This window comes from Dendronephthya gigantea, unplaced genomic scaffold, assembly GCF_004324835.1.
Source record: "Dendronephthya gigantea isolate DGI-Jeju-01 unplaced genomic scaffold, DenGig_1.0 000095F, whole genome shotgun sequence".
Taxonomy (NCBI): Eukaryota; Metazoa; Cnidaria; class Anthozoa; order Malacalcyonacea; family Nephtheidae; genus Dendronephthya; species Dendronephthya gigantea.
The window spans coordinates 309,287-326,108 of record NW_021163105.1 but is presented as its reverse complement, the minus strand read 5'-3'; the positions used below and the strand labels follow the sequence as shown (position 1 = coordinate 326,108).

The 16,822-nt window shown below is 36.7% G+C and overlaps 6 protein-coding genes and 1 long non-coding RNA gene across 9 annotated transcripts; 3 read left to right on the top strand and 4 right to left on the bottom strand.

The window, feature by feature from the left end:
* Positions 1–125: 125 nt before the first annotated feature.
* LOC114533900 (BLOC-1-related complex subunit 8 homolog) lies at positions 126–2,086 on the top strand. Of its 3 annotated transcripts, XM_028555528.1 has the most exons (8): positions 138–302; positions 436–548; positions 634–698; positions 776–821; positions 936–979; positions 1,056–1,146; positions 1,343–1,469; positions 1,612–2,081. In XM_028555528.1, exons 1-7 carry the CDS (start codon positions 251–253, stop codon positions 1,445–1,447), a joined length of 516 nt encoding a protein of 171 aa, XP_028411329.1. In that variant the 5' UTR covers positions 138–250; the 3' UTR covers positions 1,448–1,469; positions 1,612–2,081. The 3 variants fall into 3 exon arrangements, with proteins under 3 accessions (XP_028411327.1, XP_028411328.1, XP_028411329.1); XM_028555526.1 differs by having other exon boundaries at positions 126–302; positions 776–979; positions 1,612–2,086; XM_028555527.1 differs by lacking the exon at positions 1,343–1,469 and having other exon boundaries at positions 131–302; positions 776–979; positions 1,612–2,082.
* An 88-nt stretch (positions 2,087–2,174) lies between these two features.
* Positions 2,175–5,211, bottom strand: LOC114533892 (ATP synthase subunit alpha, mitochondrial-like). Its single transcript, XM_028555518.1, has 10 exons — positions 5,093–5,211; positions 4,350–4,589; positions 3,912–4,252; positions 3,743–3,807; positions 3,568–3,651; positions 3,338–3,489; positions 3,088–3,255; positions 2,832–2,996; positions 2,586–2,730; positions 2,175–2,506 (listed from the first exon to the last, which is right to left on the bottom strand). The coding sequence occupies exons 1-10, from the start codon at positions 5,150–5,152 to the stop codon at positions 2,277–2,279; spliced, it is 1,650 nt and encodes a 549-aa protein (XP_028411319.1). The 5' UTR covers positions 5,153–5,211; the 3' UTR covers positions 2,175–2,276.
* A 150-nt stretch (positions 5,212–5,361) lies between these two features.
* On the top strand, positions 5,362–6,584 carry LOC114533898. Its single transcript, XM_028555523.1, has 2 exons — positions 5,362–5,638; positions 5,721–6,584. Exons 1-2 carry the CDS (start codon positions 5,503–5,505, stop codon positions 6,494–6,496), a joined length of 912 nt encoding a protein of 303 aa, XP_028411324.1. The 5' UTR covers positions 5,362–5,502; the 3' UTR covers positions 6,497–6,584.
* A 35-nt stretch (positions 6,585–6,619) lies between these two features.
* LOC114533899 (coiled-coil domain-containing protein 124-like) lies at positions 6,620–7,506 on the bottom strand. The gene is made up of 2 exons (XM_028555524.1): positions 7,246–7,506; positions 6,620–7,157 (listed from the first exon to the last, which is right to left on the bottom strand). Exons 1-2 carry the CDS (start codon positions 7,411–7,413, stop codon positions 6,654–6,656), a joined length of 672 nt encoding a protein of 223 aa, XP_028411325.1. The 5' UTR covers positions 7,414–7,506; the 3' UTR covers positions 6,620–6,653.
* Positions 7,507–9,665: 2,159 nt separating this feature from the next.
* On the bottom strand, positions 9,666–10,558 carry LOC114533901. The gene is made up of 3 exons (XR_003688097.1): positions 10,458–10,558; positions 10,203–10,267; positions 9,666–10,073 (listed from the first exon to the last, which is right to left on the bottom strand). It is a non-coding gene; the product is annotated as an uncharacterized LOC114533901 (long non-coding RNA).
* Positions 10,559–11,169: 611 nt separating this feature from the next.
* LOC114533889 (probable ATP-dependent RNA helicase DDX59) lies at positions 11,170–14,077 on the top strand. Its single transcript, XM_028555513.1, has 5 exons — positions 11,170–12,018; positions 12,179–12,486; positions 12,631–12,930; positions 13,121–13,270; positions 13,433–14,077. Exons 1-5 carry the CDS (start codon positions 11,175–11,177, stop codon positions 13,760–13,762), a joined length of 1,932 nt encoding a protein of 643 aa, XP_028411314.1. The 5' UTR covers positions 11,170–11,174; the 3' UTR covers positions 13,763–14,077.
* Positions 14,078–14,317: 240 nt separating this feature from the next.
* LOC114533948 lies at positions 14,318–15,456 on the bottom strand. Its single transcript, XM_028555580.1, has 4 exons — positions 15,307–15,456; positions 15,022–15,232; positions 14,586–14,730; positions 14,318–14,463 (listed from the first exon to the last, which is right to left on the bottom strand). Exons 1-4 carry the CDS (start codon positions 15,386–15,388, stop codon positions 14,374–14,376), a joined length of 528 nt encoding a protein of 175 aa, XP_028411381.1. The 5' UTR covers positions 15,389–15,456; the 3' UTR covers positions 14,318–14,373.
* Positions 15,457–16,822: the final 1,366 nt, after the last annotated feature.

The window sequence follows — 16,822 nt, the reverse complement described above, 5'->3', positions numbered from 1 at the left end:
CGACAATAGATCGCAGACCATCGCCGATGAATTACGACATATGAAAACCAGGCTTAAACAAAGTAATTAATGAAGTAATGACAAGAATCGCGGGCTCTAGTATAAGAATAAAAGAAAGTAAAATCAAAATTGTTTGTAAATGTAAAAATCGTGGAAATTCTCGCTTATTTATGTATTCTTTACTTGGAGAATTTTTTTGGGAAAGCAATTTGGTTTTATAATATATAGTCCACCTGTTCTTTTGGTTTTCATGCAAACAATGGCTCATTTACTTTCCGAAACAGATGTTAAAGTTGCCAAAGGTATGAGTGTGAATTGTTGAAGTATATTCCCTGAGAATTTTTCACGATCAACTAGGTTTTCCTCAAAGAATCCGTAAGATACATAAACTAGTAGACAATACTGTAGTAATCCATCAACTTTGCGTAATTTTAGTGACTGACAAGATGTCAGAAACCGTACATTTGATGTTAAATGACCCTTCAATGGGTCTTTACAGAATCCAAGAACATGTCAAGAGATCTGTTCCTACGCTTGTTGAGAAAAAGGTGGACGATTGATCATTAATTTCAGCTGTTATTGTGCTGGTTTTAAAATGAACAATATGAATGAATCAATGTATTTTTACTGCAGGTTGAACTGCAAAGTCTACAATCAAATATTCAGGGAGCAACTTATGATCTTGATTATTCTTTCAAGTATGTTTCCTGTTAAAAATATATCCCCAAAAATTGTGATTCTCAGAAACTACAAATCATATTTTCCTATGATTTAGAACTGTGAAATCAATCAACTGGAATCCACACTTTACTATAATCCAGGTGCAAATCAAGATAGAATATACATCTAACAACAAATATCACGATTTTACTAGCAATTGGAGTCAACTACCATTAGCTGGTAGTTTAATTAATGAGGGTTTATTTACATTTAAGGAGTGTTTGAAAAGTGCGATTGCTTCAAAAGCCTGCTTGCAAAGGTATAAAATTCATGCAAATATAAACCTTTGAATCATCCTAGTTTTGTTATAAATATTTCAAACATTTTTATCACAGACTAGAGAGTGCTAAAACAATGGACAATCAAGAAACAAGCTTGGAGAAAGAATATGAGCCAGATACTCTTCAGGAACAGGATCCTATTGAGGTATCATGGATTTAGGTCTCATAGCCAATTGTGTATCCTATTTTCTGGAATTTAAATTAAAAAAAACTAAACTATTTTAACTTGCATTTAGACCTTTAAATCCTAATCTTCAGTTGCTAAAATCAAACTAGTCTTAAAATTAATCCTTTCAACTAAATCCTATTAAAACAGTTGATGATTTTATTAATTCATCTAGGGTTTTATATGTCCTGCATGCATGAATGTCTGGCAAACTCAAGAGGAATTGGTTTTACATTGGGCCAATTCTCATGATTCAAGTGTGACTGAGAATGATGAATAATGAATTAGGCCAATCAATAAATGTGAGTTCTAAATCTTAATGGTGAAATAAACCTTCAATGATAACAATGCATTAATCTCAAAATGGCAATCAACTAAAACAATTTATACTTAACTGCCTGGCTTAGAAAAGTACAATTTTTGAAGTATCAGAAATGTCTTTAGGTTGGAGAAGAACCATATCAGGAAATACCTATCAGGCATTCAAGTACACAGCAGAGGAGATGATGTGCTTGTACAGTATAGAGTGGATATTTATAAAAAGCAAAACTCCTTCACTTGCCTTCATTTTGATTGCAATGGAAGAATTGAAATTTTGCACCAATTCATTTACATATATTAACCAACTTCCTGTTTACTGACATACTTGTTTTCAATTGGTCAATATAATCACTAAAATGACACCCTATTGGTGGATTCAAACAGACCAACAGAGAGGGAGTTGGTGACCGATTTTTCAACAAATTTAATTCTACATAATAAGCAATAAATCCGAAGTAATAATTTCACCAACTTTCATTACAATGGTTGGACATATCATGATGAAATTGTCAAAGATATTATGTAGAAATATGATGAAAACAAATTGGAAATATCGAAACAAATATAGATGTATATAGATTGTATGCAAATAAAATTAAAGAACATAGTATTGTCTTATCATTTTGCTATGTCTAATCTGAGGTTTCAACGGTGAACAAAATGTGGAAAGCATTAGCACAAACATATAAAATTTGTTAGTTTTTAATACAATAATTATCTTGGTAGCTAAACACGTTGAAAACATGATAAATCAAGTCAAAAAAATTGACAAACACATTTGTTCTTTCTTATTCAAATGTTTGCAAGAAGGTTGTGACAACTTTCTTCAACTTCTCATCGCTCTCCGGAGTGAGTTGACCGTCCACTCTGATCGTCTTGAGTAGATCTTGCTGTGTATCTCGGATGTGTTTTAAGAAAGCCACTTCAAAATCTGTGATTCTAGATGGATCAACCTTATCCAAATGACCACGGACACCAGCATAGATAACCGCAACTTGTTCTTCAATTGCCATAGGAGCTAAAATAGGAATTCATAGTATATAAACAAGATCTCCAAGGGTCATAATTGTCCACAATATATCAAGCAAAGATCTTACCATATTGGCCTTGTTTCAAGAGTTCTGTGAGTCGAACACCTCGGTTCAACAAAGCTTGTGTCGATGCATCCAAATCTGACCCAAACTGGGCAAAAGCAGCGACCTCACGATATTGAGCAAGTTCCAATTTCATTGTACCTGCAACCTGGGGGAGAAAGATTACACTTCAAGATGTCTGCATCCAAGATCATTTTGTCAGAAATTCATTTTTAAAAAGGAAAAAGATTTTTTAAGCAAACAACTCACCTGTTTCATAGCCTTGGTCTGAGCTGCAGAGCCTACACGGCTAACAGACAAACCAACATTGATGGCAGGTCGGATACCTTTGAAGAAGAGCTCAGTCTCCAGGAAAATTTGTCCATCTGTGATGGAAATAACGTTGGTGGGGATGTATGAAGATACATCACCAGCCTTGGGGAAAAACACAAAATGTTAAACATTCTTCCCATGCTATGGTGCCAATAGATAAACTTCCATCTACACATGGTTAAAAATATTTTACCTGTGTTTCAATGACAGGTAATGCAGTCAGTGATCCACCTCCAAAATCATCATTCATCTTAGCAGCTCTTTCAAGCAAACGTGAATGCAGGTAGAATACATCACCAGGGTAAGCCTCACGACCAGGAGGACGACGCAATAGTAGAGACATTTGACGGTAGGCAACAGCCTAGGATACCAATATTATTTGTTAATTTCTTGTATGTCTGAGAATTACTGTAGGCCAAAATGCAACAGGCTGGACGCCCTACCTGTTTCGATAAATCATCATAAATAATCAAGGCATGTTTTCCATTATCTCTGAAGAATTCTCCCATAGCACAGCCTGAGTATGGTGCTAAATATTGCAGTGGTGCAGCATCTGATGCTGTTGCACTGACAATGATGGTATATTTCAAAGCATCTACAAAAGAAATTATTTTAGACATCCAAGGTACATAATTTGTTTACATCTCTTTTAATAAATTGCATTCATAATTACCTGCATTTTCTAATCTCTTCATGATCTGAGCTACAGTACTTCTCTTCTGACCAATGGCAACATAGACACAGTATAATTTCTCCTCTGAAATGGAGCAAACGTTACTTGTATTAGTGGTACTCAAAGAAACAAAGGACACAAGAATCTCTAAAGAATTAGACATTACAAGACCTACTTTCATTAGCACCATCATTGAATCTCTTTTGGTTTATGATTGTATCAATGGCAATGGCAGTTTTCCTAATATGAGAAGAACATAAAAACTTCAGCTTTTTTTAAATTAGATGAACGAAAGTCCTCTAACGAGAGAAAATATAACAATTAAGTAAACTGAATCTACTAACCCAGTTTGTTTATCACCAATGATCAGTTCACGCTGGCCTCTACCAATTGGAACTAAACTGTCCACAGCCTTAATTCCTGTCTGCATAGGATCCCTCACAGATATACGAGGGATAATACCGGGCGCTTTGACACCAACCCGAGCTCTTTCGGTACTGTTGATTGGACCTTTACCATCAATTGGGTTACCCAGGGCATCTACAACACGGCCTAGGATATCCTCACCGACAGGGACATCTACAATGGCGCCGGTTCGCTTGACAACATCACCTTCCTTGATAAGTTTATCATTACCAAAGACTACCACACCGACGTTATCAGGTTCTAAATTAAGGGCCATACCCTAGAACCAAGCATTTATAACATGTTAGCAAGGGTTTCCAAATTTCTTAGAAAGTTAGTTCAACAAAAATTTTGATGGTGAAACATGAAAACATCACCTTCAAACCACTAGAGAACTCCACCATTTCATCTGCCTGAATTTTATTAAGACCATAAACACGAGCAATACCATCACCAATTGACAAAACCCGACCTGTTTCCTCAAGTTCAGCTTTAGTAGCGGTACCAATTATTCTTTCCTCAAGAATTGAGGAAACTTCGGCAGTTCCTGGGCCAGCTAAACATCTGCTGGTCGTAGTTAGATGTCTAATACCTGGCTTAACATTGTTCACACAGCCCTAGGGCAAAAAATCACAAGGCTCTAGCAAAGTGCAAAGTACAATCATTTTGTTACATGTGCACTTGGACATTGCCATATTGGCAGCTTTTTTATAAATATGCATTTTTTTGTTTTTAATATTGTACTTGTAGTATGTATGAAGCAACAAATTTGTACACTTCAACACAAAACATGAAGTATGAAAGGAGTAACACAAAATAGTCAATTTAAATATACCAAGTGTATATTGTACAATTATTGTACCTACACCACTTGCATTTATAATGTATTTTGTAGTTTTAAAATATTTTTGAAATCATATACCTCTATATTTATAACACATTACAACCACTAGCAAACTTTTACCATACGAAAGACTCAAAAAATAAGCAAATAAGTGCAGCAGAAAAAGTTTTAATATCCCCACCGGCCTATAGGAAGCCCTAAATTTGTCTACATATTTTGCTTAAAATCCAGGGGCAAAATTTCCGTTAAAGAGCTCTAAACCAAGCAATAGCTTACCCTTAGTGTGGTTCTTGCTAAGGTGCGAACAAGCGATGAACTAAGCCCTCTAGAAAGCATATTTTTTACAGCTCTTTTTCTCGTCACCCTAAGCAAAAGTGGTTCACGTTGGGAGAGAAATAGAGGCTTTCACGTGAAACACTTACTGCGCGTGCGTTGAATTTCGTGGCTCCTGCGCGGGACACACGTGGCGTTTCGTGGGCGTCACGCGCGAGAATGACATTAATAGTTTGTTTACAAATTGTCATTATTCTAAAAATATTATTTATTTCATTGCACCATCGAAAGAAATATACAAGAAATCTACTGTACAAGAGCTATATAAAACGCCAGAACGCATTCGACACAAAATTTCCAGGAGTGACAGCAATTGTAGTGATCTTGATTTCGACTTGATATATTATTAAAATATGGCGACGTGTATCGAAAATCTATGTTCAGTTAGTTCAAAACGATCTACAAATACCAGCACAGATATCTGCAGAGACAATAACATACCACACGTAAAATCGAGTCTTGGTTTCACTATGTATTATGAAATGTCAGGTGAGAATTAGATTAGATTTTGATTTACAGTGTTCGATTATGTTTCAATTTTTAAATGTATTAATATCATCCCTCTATTTAGATGACGTACAAAGAAATCTTGCAGAAATTGTTGTCATCAGTGAGGACTCAAATGAAAGACTAGACTATCTGGAGGAATGCCTTATGAATAGAAAGCTCAGTTTCAACAAAGCAGACTTTGAGAATTGCTTGCTTAAAGAGGCTGAAAAAATATTTGAACATGGAGGGGAAATTGCAACATTTGAAGAACTGATTGCGACAAATTCGGAGGAGTCAGAATTGGGCCAATCTATCTGTCAATATTTTCTAAAAGGAAAATGCAGATTTGGAGACAAATGTTTTAACCTTCATGAGAGTTTACCTGCTGAGGACATGTTGAAAGATGACTTAACAGAAACAACAAGTTCTGAGAATGCAACGGACAACATTAAAAGAAAACCTCAAAAACAGAAATACAAAGTTGTAGAAACTGAGAAACCAGGAAAGAAACCACGAATGAAAACAGCAACTGATGTTATAAATCGTATCCAGTGGGATGAAAAATTAAACCCAGAACACTTCACAGTAGGATATCTGGATCGTTTTCTTGGTATTATAGAAAATGAATTTAATTCTTTTGATTGGGAAGATGTAACCTCACTTGATCCAACTGTCCTAGCAATTCCGCGCCATCGTATTCAGTATTTCAAGTACATGGATGAAATTGTCTGGGATAAAAACGAAAGACTGGACTGTGTGTTTGGTTCAACAGGATCAGGACAAACAATTGTTGATATCATGAAAAAGAAACAAAACAAAAATGAACCACAAAATGTATGTGGTCAGTTAAATCAGTGATGAAAAAGATTTAGAACTGTAAAAGTTTGTAAATGTGATGAAAACACATTAACAAATATTAGTCTTGATGAGTCTGTAAGATTTCTCATCCCACTTCATTAGTAATTTTTCATCTTATTAAATAATTTTATTTAAATTGCATTTGAACAATATAACCTCATTTTTTATTATATGCCACAAAATTTTGATTAAGGGGGTTATCCGGTGATTTTAACCATTCTTTTCGAAGCAATTGTTTGATTTGTGACAATCTCATATTTGGGTTCTCTGCTTTTAACACTGGTAGTCGTTCCTCTTCAAACTTGGCAAATGCGGCCTTCATTCTTCTTTCTGGATGAGACTCCTGTTTATCATCTACAGCAAGAACTGAGATGGCTTCTTCAACATTTCTAGCTTCCACGCCACCTTCTGTTGCTAGATTTTCAGCAATCAGTTGGTTGACATTCTCTTCCAGCGGGGAATCGTCAACTGTTACATTTTTATTCGCTGCTGCGGTTTTGCGTTTTTCTGCCTCTCTCTCTTGCAAAGTCGCAATTTCAGACCTGGTGACTTTTGCTTGAGTTGCCGTCTTTCCTTTCAGTTTTGATTCTTCTGCTTCAAGAAGTTCTTTTGCTAAACGTTTCTTCTCCAACTGTTCTAACCTCTTCTTTTCCTTGTCTTCCTATTGAAATAAAAGACAAAAAAGGTGCACTTTAATTTTAAACAGTTATACTTTGAGACATATTTTGAAGACATTAAAAACCACCAACTTTCCGTTCTTTTTTTCTGCTTTCGTTTCTATCCCCAGACTCCCAGCTTTCCCAATATTTATCTTCTGTTTCCTTGTCTTTTCGCACCTTTTCTGCATTTTTAGCCTCGCTCTTTCGCGCTCTGGCCGCTTCGGCCTTCGTGTTTGTGCCCTGGAATTTCTTGGGCATAATTGCAGTCGAAAATAACTGCTAAAATGTGAGAAACCTCGTCTATTTTATAAAATTTTAAGTTTTTATATAACTTTGTCAGCCATTTTAGTTTTTGAGAAACCACAGCCCACGAACAGGCTGAAATCTTGGAACATTCGGGCATTGACATTCGGGTCGGGGTCGTAATATACGACATATTACGAGCAATACCACGAGCATAATCCGAAGATAACTATTAGATAAATATTAAAATCCTGACAAAACTAGGTTACACGTAGGTAGAAATGCTGCCGCAAGGCACAATGTCAATGTTCGGCTTGCCAATCTCGTTCTGTCAGACCCGGATTAAACATGTTCAATTCTTTTTATACGACAGTGTTCTGGGAATTGGACCCAGAGGCCAAACGCGTTTGGCCCCAAACCTGGACACTGTTTTCTAAAGCCAAACGAAAAGGAGGGAAACCGGAGTGCCCGGAGAAAAACCCTCCAAGGTAACCTGAATTTTAGGTTACCTGACCGGCGTTCCGAATTTGGTATTTTTATTTAGAAAATATTCAGAAAATGCTTTTATTTGACTGGCGGTCCGAATTTGGTATTTTTATTTAGAAATCGCCTAAAATGACGGTTATTCTGGTTTTTCATTGACAATGTTTTTCCCTATGGTTCACCGTTTCAGTTCCGCTCATCCGAACCGAACACAAGGAATGGTCATGCAATTCTTGAACCTTCAATTGGATCCAGGTGGTGGTCTAACGTGCGCAGCGCGCAATCGGCAATTGCAAACAGCAGGCTTTTACAAATTTTATTCAAACTGCGCTTTGTCCGACAGTGGCAAGAAAAATTATTTCATTTATTCAAATTCTCATGCATTGTATGATCATGCTTTGTTTTGGAACGAAATGCTTGGCATGCTTTTTTATTTGAAACTGATGTAGTAGACAACACTCTTCAATTAAGACATGCACCTAATAGGGCTGAACATGCAATTTACTCATTATGGCTATAATGAAATAATGTTCCTCACCTTCATAACTACCTTTGGCAAACAGCGGTACCGAACTTCACTTGCTTCTTTGCTTCATTACAAACACTTGAGTTGTTCTTCTTCAACAGCATCTCGACGTTGGGGCGTGTAAAAAATTAAACAACATAGTAAGTGTGTCAAAATGCAAAGAATCTTTAGACAGCTCTTTATGCAAGAGGGTAGTGAACAATATTGACTTAAACTCAAACCCATGGGTCCCCCCATTAATCCAGTGTAGTTATCATGAAACTGTAATATATCATCTAATTCAGAAGAGTGTTGTTGTCTAAACATCAGTCTTTTTTTTTCTTCATTTCAAACATCAGTAATTCGAATTTAAGTGTTGAAAGGGTAAACTGATAATTTTTGATGCCACTGACGAACGTCTTTCGAAACGGTCGCATTTTAATAGGCTGGACAGAGAACTTATATAATCATATAAGTTACTCGCGATTACCTTCGTATTGATCTAAAATTAGGCCAATACGAATTCGATATTTTCTCGCTGCGTGCGCGTCGCCAATGCAATGCAAATTGCATTTTGTTAGTTTCTTTTGAACGCTTTGAAGCCATCATGCATCTTTTCGCAGCCGCTAAGTCGTTGGAATTCATGCGTATTCACACAAGTGACAAAACTAGGAATTTTTTTATCGAAAAAACTCGAAAAACGCCCTCATGCAATAGAGCTGTGAGAAATTTCTTGTCATCATGCATTGTCGGAAAAGGGTGAAATGTCACTTGATGTGTGAATATACTAGGTTAGACCACCAGGAGGATCCAATGCCATGCAGCATGCACATGCAATAATCATGCATTACTCTAATCAGTATACAATATAGTATATACCTCAACCAGCTTCTGCTTTTACACCCGTCTGATCATCTGATCCTGCGACGATCTTTTATCATCTGATCCTGCGGCGACAGTTCATCATCTGATCCTGCGGCGATCCTTCGTCATCTGATCCTGCGACGATCCTTCATCATCTGATCCTGCGGCGATCCTTCATCATCTGATCCTGCGGCGACAGTTCATCATCTGATCCTGCGACGATCCTTTATCACAAAAATATGATATTAATTTCCAATTCACAAATATCAACTTAAGTATAAAGCATTCAAGATAAAATGATCACTCAAAACCCGATTTTTGACCTTCGACATCTCCAACGCCACTCGTCCAAGGCCTTCGCATTGCGCACGCGAATACAAAATTGTCATGCAAGTTTTGCAGGAAATATTCATCGTTTTCTTCATGCTCCCGAGAAAACCAAAACACTCGACTATTATCTCCTTCTGGAAATACAATTTCTCGTGCATTTTTATGTTTTAGGCGCTCTGTGAGCGATATTTTTGTTCCGGACTATTGTCGTTCAAGATGGAGAAAATACAAGTGATGGGGCCCCAAATCACTTGTATTTACTCCGCATGCGCTTGACACGACCAGACTTCATGCACAAAAACCGCAATCCGAAAAAGTTGAAAATCAAGGAGGTAAACAGAAGAGTGTTCAGCATATCTCAGCCAAAAGCCAAATCTCATGCATATTTTACTTATGCATATATTACTCATGCACATCATCGAAATCGAGTTTTGTATTTGCGTGCATTATGTCCCAAGGCAGGTCCAACATCTTTCCACTCCGACGATTCTTTCTAGAAAAAGAAAAGCCTAGCTAAAGGGACTTGGTTTCTATGATATCTTGGTTCCGAACTTTGAACTATAATAACATGTTGAAAGAACTCAGCTCATATTCAGATTTTGATAAATCAATATAACAATACCTATTATTCGCTGCGAGCAAGCGTTTGTGTTTCGCCTTCCTCATCTTTCGCCGCCGAAGTTCATCCTGAGTTGAAGAAAGAAAAAACAATGTCAAGTTAACAGCTCACATGCATTTCGTATTTTCAATCGAAATATACAAGATATAGCAGTGAAAATCAGCAAGAATGTCTTCTGGCTATTCAAATCAACACGGCGATTAATTCATTTGCAAAGCCAAAAGCAAAGATCAAATTGACAGATATTCTTTCATATACCTCAGCAAGGTTCTTCCAACTTTACCCCGACATGACTTCTTGTGATTCTTCCTGGATCAAGTATGACTTTTGGATCGAATTTAGTCACCTTATATAGCCTGAAAAACATTCGAACGAACAAATGACTGTATGCATGGGTAATAATACTTAACAGTAAAGCCTGTTTTTAACGTCATGCTTCTCATTATAATCCAACAACAATAGGTAATGCCGGACATCTCAATTGATTAACTATTGTTTTGAAATGGTTCGGCAGATTTCAGTGCGCGGTTATACAGGGTGTCCCAAAAAAAACGCAACCACTTAAATATGCAAGAATATTAATATTGTTCGGGTTTGCACCATAGTTCAGCTAAAATGACTTTTAGCATTGTAAATGAAGGATTAAGAGCCATTTTCAATTCCCAGAGGTGCTTATCTATTGCGCTTTAGAGCTGTATTAATGTTCTGCATATTTAAGTGGTTGCTTTTTTTTTGGGACACCCTGTACGTCGCATTTTGGTCGCGTCGAACGCAACTTGAACGAGAGATAATGCGACGATAATGAAGCTTAATGAGGTTTATCATCTTAGTATCTATTGTTTGAATTGTATGCGACAAGACGAAAACGCGAGTTTAAAATTTGGCCTAAAAGTTCCAGGTCCGGTTATCCAGTTCACAGTCCAGTTTAGTGAGTGAAAGTTTCTCAGCGCCTCCTCTATTTGGACAAATTCAAAGATGGCCGACTTCGTTCCAAGATCTGTTATTCATAAACTGTCTAAAACTAAACAAACTTTGCAATCAAAACAACGAAATGTTCAAATCAAGTCAGTTGATACTCAGGCTTCTTGTTCAGCTTTTTCGAAGGCCGATCAAAGTGATATTAAAGACAGAAATTTAGATCAAACATTGGAGAAGACTGTAGACTGTAGCCAGAAGAATGAAGGAAATGTTAATGTTTTGGAAGAAACTTCAGATATTGTATATTTCAGCAAGAACCAGCGATGGCCCAAGGAGGATGAGCCGGTTTGTGTTGTTTGTGGTAGATATGGTGAGTTTATTTGCGACCAAACCGAGCAAGACGTTTGTAGTAAAGAATGTAAGGCGAAAAATATACACAAAAGTCAGGCAACTGGAAGACAGCAAGGAGATGGGTCGAAAATATTTGGTTCAGTACATAATGCAGCGAAAACAGGAGAGAACTACAATAAAACAAGCTTGGGGAGTAATATAAGAGAAGACAGATTTGAATCAAAACAGAATAAAGCATACAAGTATAACATTCACCCACAAATTGCCTCGCTTACAAACCAACAAGTTCAAGAACTCAGAAATCGCATGGAGATAAGCATCAGGGGTGATAATAATGAAAGACCAATCTTGGAGTTTTCTCAATGTGGTTTAAATGAACAACTTTTACAGAATTTGAAGAAGTCTGGGTATCTTACACCAACACCAGTTCAAATGCAAGTCATTCCAATTGCATTGTGTGGATGTGATTTGTTAGCGTGTGCTCAGACTGGCTCAGGCAAAACTGCTGCATTTCTGGTGCCAATAATCACTAAAATTCACCATAACACTGGTAGGTATATTTGCATAAATTCACTGTTCTTACGGTTGTTCTTATATCCTCGGCCCAGGATGTAGAGATAGTTCAATCATCCTGGTAAATTCATTCTTTGTTGCATAGTTTTTTTATAAAGTGTTTTTTTATAAAGTGTTATAATGATCTATTTATATAGCTTCAAGATGGAAGTCCTCAGCACCTATGGGCCTGGTTCTTGCCCCAACAAGAGAACTTTGTATGCAGATTGAAAATCAGGCCAAAGAACTAATGGCAGAACTACCTAACATGAGAACCGCGTTGGTTGTGGGGGGAATGCCGATGCCAAATCAAATATACAGGTTACAACAAGGAGTGCAAATTGTGTTTGCCACACCTGGAAGGCTTGTGGAAATTTTAAACAAAGCCGATTTGGATTTCTCTGAAATTCAAATGTTAATTATTGACGAGGTGGATGTTCTCATGCAAATGGGATTTGAAAATCAGGTAGGTTTGTGGTAGAATATTTCAAGTCTCCATTCAACTGAACCCCTTTTTCGAACTCTGCAAACTCGCCATTTACAACTGAACCCCATCTGCAAACTACTAATAGCTCCAAGCTTATATTACTTCTTCAACTGTGATTTTTAGATAAAATCAATCCTAGAAAACATTCCAACTGACAGACAAACACTTCTATTCTCAGCGACAATCCCACCATCTGTGGAAAGAATTTCATCAACACTGCTAATGAATCCAGTCTGGATTTCAGTGGGTCCACCCAGCACTCCTAATATGGATGTGAAACAAGTCATCATCTGGGTGGAAGACAAATCTAAAAAGAAAAGACTCTTCGCTCTGCTTAAAGATTCAAAATATTTCACTCCACCTATTTTGGTATTTGTAGATTCACGTCTTGGGTCGGATATGTTGTCTGACGCCATTCAAGAGGTGGAGTAAATGAAATATTTTTTTTTCAGGGTAAAATTATTCAGCTAGTCCCTACTAGTGCTAAAATACTGCTTTTCATATTGTTATAATTGTCTAAACAAGTTTAGTGGCCCTAAAATATCAGCTATTTTTTATCGTGAGAAAGAGTATTTGTCTTGAATGCATCAATTGTAAAATATTTCTTTTTCAGACCTGCAACGTTCGTTGCACTTCCATGCACGGTGAAAAAGTGCAAAGTGAACGGACAAGAATTTTAACAGCATTTCTTTCTGGAGAATATGATGTGCTCGTATGTACAGGGGTTCTGGGTCGGGGTCTGGACCTGCGCTGTGTCAAACAAGTAAGTCTTTGGGGGGCAGGGTGGCTACCTAGGATTTACTAAACATGGTATTATTACCATACCCGAGGATTGTGTGACCTGTGATACTGATGATGTCAGCACGGTCTAGAGGATTGGTGATAGAAGGACTGGTGACTAACGGTATTCTTTCATCCACGACAGGTGATAATCTTCGACATGCCATCGAGTATTGATGAGTATATTCATCAAATTGGTCGAGCTGGAAGACTGGGCTCTAATGGTCTCGCGATAACCTTTATTAACAACACGAACAAAGGTGTTTTTTTAGACCTCGTTGAAACGGTACAGCAGCGCGGTGTCAAATTGCCTGACGAACTTTTAAACTCTCCTCACCTGTCCTCCCAGCAGTACGAGAGAGAATATAAGAGAAAGAGTAGAAAACGTAAGCAGGAGGAGACCTTTGTGAATAGGGAGAATATAATGGATATCTTAAAGAAGAGCACGTTTCGACGAAGACTGAAGGAAAGATGAATCAGTTGCGAGCTAAAACCAGAATTCAGATAGAACGTTCAGCACTTTCACTGTGTCACAATTTTTGCTATGAAGTTTCTTGCTTATTCGTGTTCAAAAGACTAAATTATAGCGCAGGATATCTGGCGTGTTCAGTATTCTACAATAAACTGTCGTATGGGTTTTTGTCCAAACTAGGAGAAACATATCACTGAAAAATTGTGATCTAATGTAACGCTTGCTCTATCATCAATTTGTCGTGTATTTTCAAAGGTGAATTGTTAGAAAACGGTGCACGTTCATGGTTGAAAATAAAACGGATCTATATACTTGTAAGACCTAATCTGGAGCATTTGTAAAGAATTCTCTACTTTACTCGTCTTCCGGGGAGGGAGGGAGGTGTCGAAGCTACGTCCCGTGCCCATGTCTGTTTACTGTGCTATCCATGCACGCTTAAGATTACATTATCATTCATATGCAGGAATCTCGCAATCGCTTTTGGCAGGTTTTGTCATTCTTAGTGACTAGATCAGTTACAAATGAGTTACGCGTTATTTAAATGAGAAAAATAAACAATGCTGCTTTTATATTTCATTCATTCTTTTAATGTTTTATGATTGTTTCATGTATGATTACAATTTTATTTCTGCAACTGCATTTTTGATACAAACGATGCGTCTTCCTGAGCTATCTCTTACATCTACCGTCAATCGGTATTTCCCCTGGAAATAGAAAATATTTTCATATGAGACACCTTTATAAGCTCTGTAAATTATGACAAAAAAATCAGGTACAATATTTGTGAACTGTATGGCACTCTAGCCAGGCACCATTGCACACTTACACTCCCGAAAAATCCAAGAGCACCGTTAACGTTCAAAGTTCTTGGAATTACGAGTTTTTCATCAAAATGAAAACTCCCTGTCTTCCCTGGACATATTGGTATAGGTGACAGTTTCTGTATGTCGGAGCATTTCACTGACTTTGGGCTAAAAAATTTTATGATAGGAGTTGGTAAAGTTACAGATAAATTATATCAAAAATTATACTTTACTGCGTTTTTTTGGTGTATTCAGCAAAATATGGCTTTTGACGGTCCAGAAAATATTTATGGAAAAATTAAGATATTCAACTTTGTAAATAAGCGCTTAAAAATATTGATGTAAAGATTTGTATTAACCCTGGCACGATGCAAAAATCGGCTTTCGAGTCGTAAATTTGAGCTGATTCGATAAAAGAGTAACCAGAAACCTTGCCGTTTATATAACTTTATAACTTACATGTGTTTGGAAATAAGACCGGTAACAGAGGTGTACCCCCATAAGATCTTCCTCTCCACCTTAATATTTCTGATTTGAAAAACTGTTTCAGGTGTGGCTTTATAACTGTTAGAATATGAACCGCTGGCTGCAAGAACTGCTCCTGGCTTGATTTGAATGGGATAGGAACTTTTCAGATTCACCTGTTTGATTTGAATTGGTGCGCTGCTATCTGATGGAGAAGTTGACAAATGTTTAGACGTTTGTTTTGATTCACTATCTCTAGATCTAGCTTAAAATACGTACCACAATTCTGGAACTCCAACTTTCGTGCATTCGCACCAAAGATGCACACCAATAAAACGACTGAGCACAATTTAAAATACATTATCAATTCTTTTCTTCAGAGCTGCTATCTTGCATGGGAATCAAACAGAAAAGCTGTAGTGAACTTTACTAAAACTCCCGCGTGAATTTATAGATTAAAAGTAAACCTGTGCGGTGTAGCTGAATAAACAGCTTCTTTGTTAAACAAAAATGAGTAAACTAGAAACCAAAACGTTATTATAAACTTCTAAAATGAAGTTCAATCTGTTCAAACAAAATTTTATGAAACCTAAATGCGTACCAAGGTTATCAAATGATTGTTTGAAACGCCCAGACTCCGTTATTAGGCAACGAATGAATTCATTTGAATTATGTTTGAACCTTATACCCACCAACGGCTATACCTCATCTCGACAATGCCAATGGCCAACTGATATTTTTTATTCGGTTAACAAGCGATTTATCAGATGCATGCATGTCAGTGAATTAACCCGCCGCGGTCACCCACGTTCAATAACGGTAATATACTCAATTCGGCATTATCTTAAATCATATAGGTTTCCTGATATATCGTTCTGATGTATTATTTTAGAGATATCCGGGCTTGTTAGATATTGCAGGTAAACTGCCGAAAAACCCAGGAAAAGTATATCATATTGACTATATGTACTATAAATGATATACATGCATGCAGTGCGGGCAATCTAAATGATAATTGAAGTCGAACCATGCATAGGCAAAAACTTGTAACTCTGGAATAAAAAACGCCAATGTTTTCACTTTTTCAGTTTTTTATTATGACTTTCAGAGATGTTTCTCATTGTTTTAGGTAGAAAAGAGAATTCAAGAGGACATTGTTGTGTATATAGAACATAAGCTAATTTAGAGAAAGATCGTGTTCTGCTTCTGCATAGCGTCTCTTTACCAAATGCATCCAAGACCAAACCTATCTGATTTTGTCAAAGCACTCACACATATAGATGATATTTTCACAGATTCATCAGTATTTTCTTCAATGTAGACAACCAGACTTATAACTTACTTTCGGTTGTATCGTATTGTGAAATTCAACTATATAATGTTTTCAGTGTTTACAAAGCTTCGTGTAGTCATAGAGGCAAACCAAGCTCTGTATCATGCAAGTCTTCATGTTTAAAATAGAAAGCAATTAAAATGTCTTCAACTATTTGTCTTCAAAATTATCATTATTTAAACTGCTTCCTCGCAATGTTTGAACCTAAAATTGAGTTTAAATACAGAAATAGAATGACAATTGAAATCCTCTCCTTTATAAATATGGTTTAATTAGTTTTAACACGAAAATCGTGAACTGATGCTGACTGCCAAAATATATCTAATGATCAACTATATATTCATATCACTGTCTGCTATAAGATCAATTAGTTAAGAAATTGATAATAAGGCAGGTCAACTTTTAAAAGACCTTTTATTCATTTGTTTTTAAATGAGACGCACGATAATAATAGAAATATCA

Coding starts and splice junctions, on each gene's coding strand:
- LOC114533900 (XM_028555526.1), top strand. CDS start 251: ATGCAAACAATGGCTCATTTACTTTCCGAAACAGATGTTAAAGTTGCC. Junction 303..435: donor AGATGTTAAAGTTGCCAAAG/GTATGAGTGTGA, acceptor GCGTAATTTTAG/TGACTGACAAGATGTCAGAA. Junction 1,147..1,342: donor AGGAACAGGATCCTATTGAG/GTATCATGGATT, acceptor TAATTCATCTAG/GGTTTTATATGTCCTGCATG.
- LOC114533892 (XM_028555518.1), bottom strand. CDS start 5,152: ATGCTTTCTAGAGGGCTTAGTTCATCGCTTGTTCGCACCTTAGCAAGA. Junction 2,997..3,087: donor TACCTGTCATTGAAACACAG/GTAAAATATTTT, acceptor TTTTTCCCCAAG/GCTGGTGATGTATCTTCATA. Junction 2,507..2,585: donor CTTGAAACAAGGCCAATATG/GTAAGATCTTTG, acceptor TTCCTATTTTAG/CTCCTATGGCAATTGAAGAA.
- LOC114533898 (XM_028555523.1), top strand. CDS start 5,503: ATGGCGACGTGTATCGAAAATCTATGTTCAGTTAGTTCAAAACGATCT. Junction 5,639..5,720: donor TATGTATTATGAAATGTCAG/GTGAGAATTAGA, acceptor CCCTCTATTTAG/ATGACGTACAAAGAAATCTT.
- LOC114533899 (XM_028555524.1), bottom strand. CDS start 7,413: ATGCCCAAGAAATTCCAGGGCACAAACACGAAGGCCGAAGCGGCCAGA. Junction 7,158..7,245: donor GCAGAAAAAAAGAACGGAAA/GTTGGTGGTTTT, acceptor TTATTTCAATAG/GAAGACAAGGAAAAGAAGAG.
- LOC114533889 (XM_028555513.1), top strand. CDS start 11,175: ATGGCCGACTTCGTTCCAAGATCTGTTATTCATAAACTGTCTAAAACT. Junction 12,487..12,630: donor AAATGGGATTTGAAAATCAG/GTAGGTTTGTGG, acceptor TGTGATTTTTAG/ATAAAATCAATCCTAGAAAA. Junction 12,931..13,120: donor TGTCTGACGCCATTCAAGAG/GTGGAGTAAATG, acceptor TTTCTTTTTCAG/ACCTGCAACGTTCGTTGCAC.
- LOC114533948 (XM_028555580.1), bottom strand. CDS start 15,388: ATGTATTTTAAATTGTGCTCAGTCGTTTTATTGGTGTGCATCTTTGGT. Junction 14,731..15,021: donor GGTCTTATTTCCAAACACAT/GTAAGTTATAAA, acceptor AAAATTTTTTAG/CCCAAAGTCAGTGAAATGCT. Junction 14,464..14,585: donor CTCTTGGATTTTTCGGGAGT/GTAAGTGTGCAA, acceptor TTCTATTTCCAG/GGGAAATACCGATTGACGGT.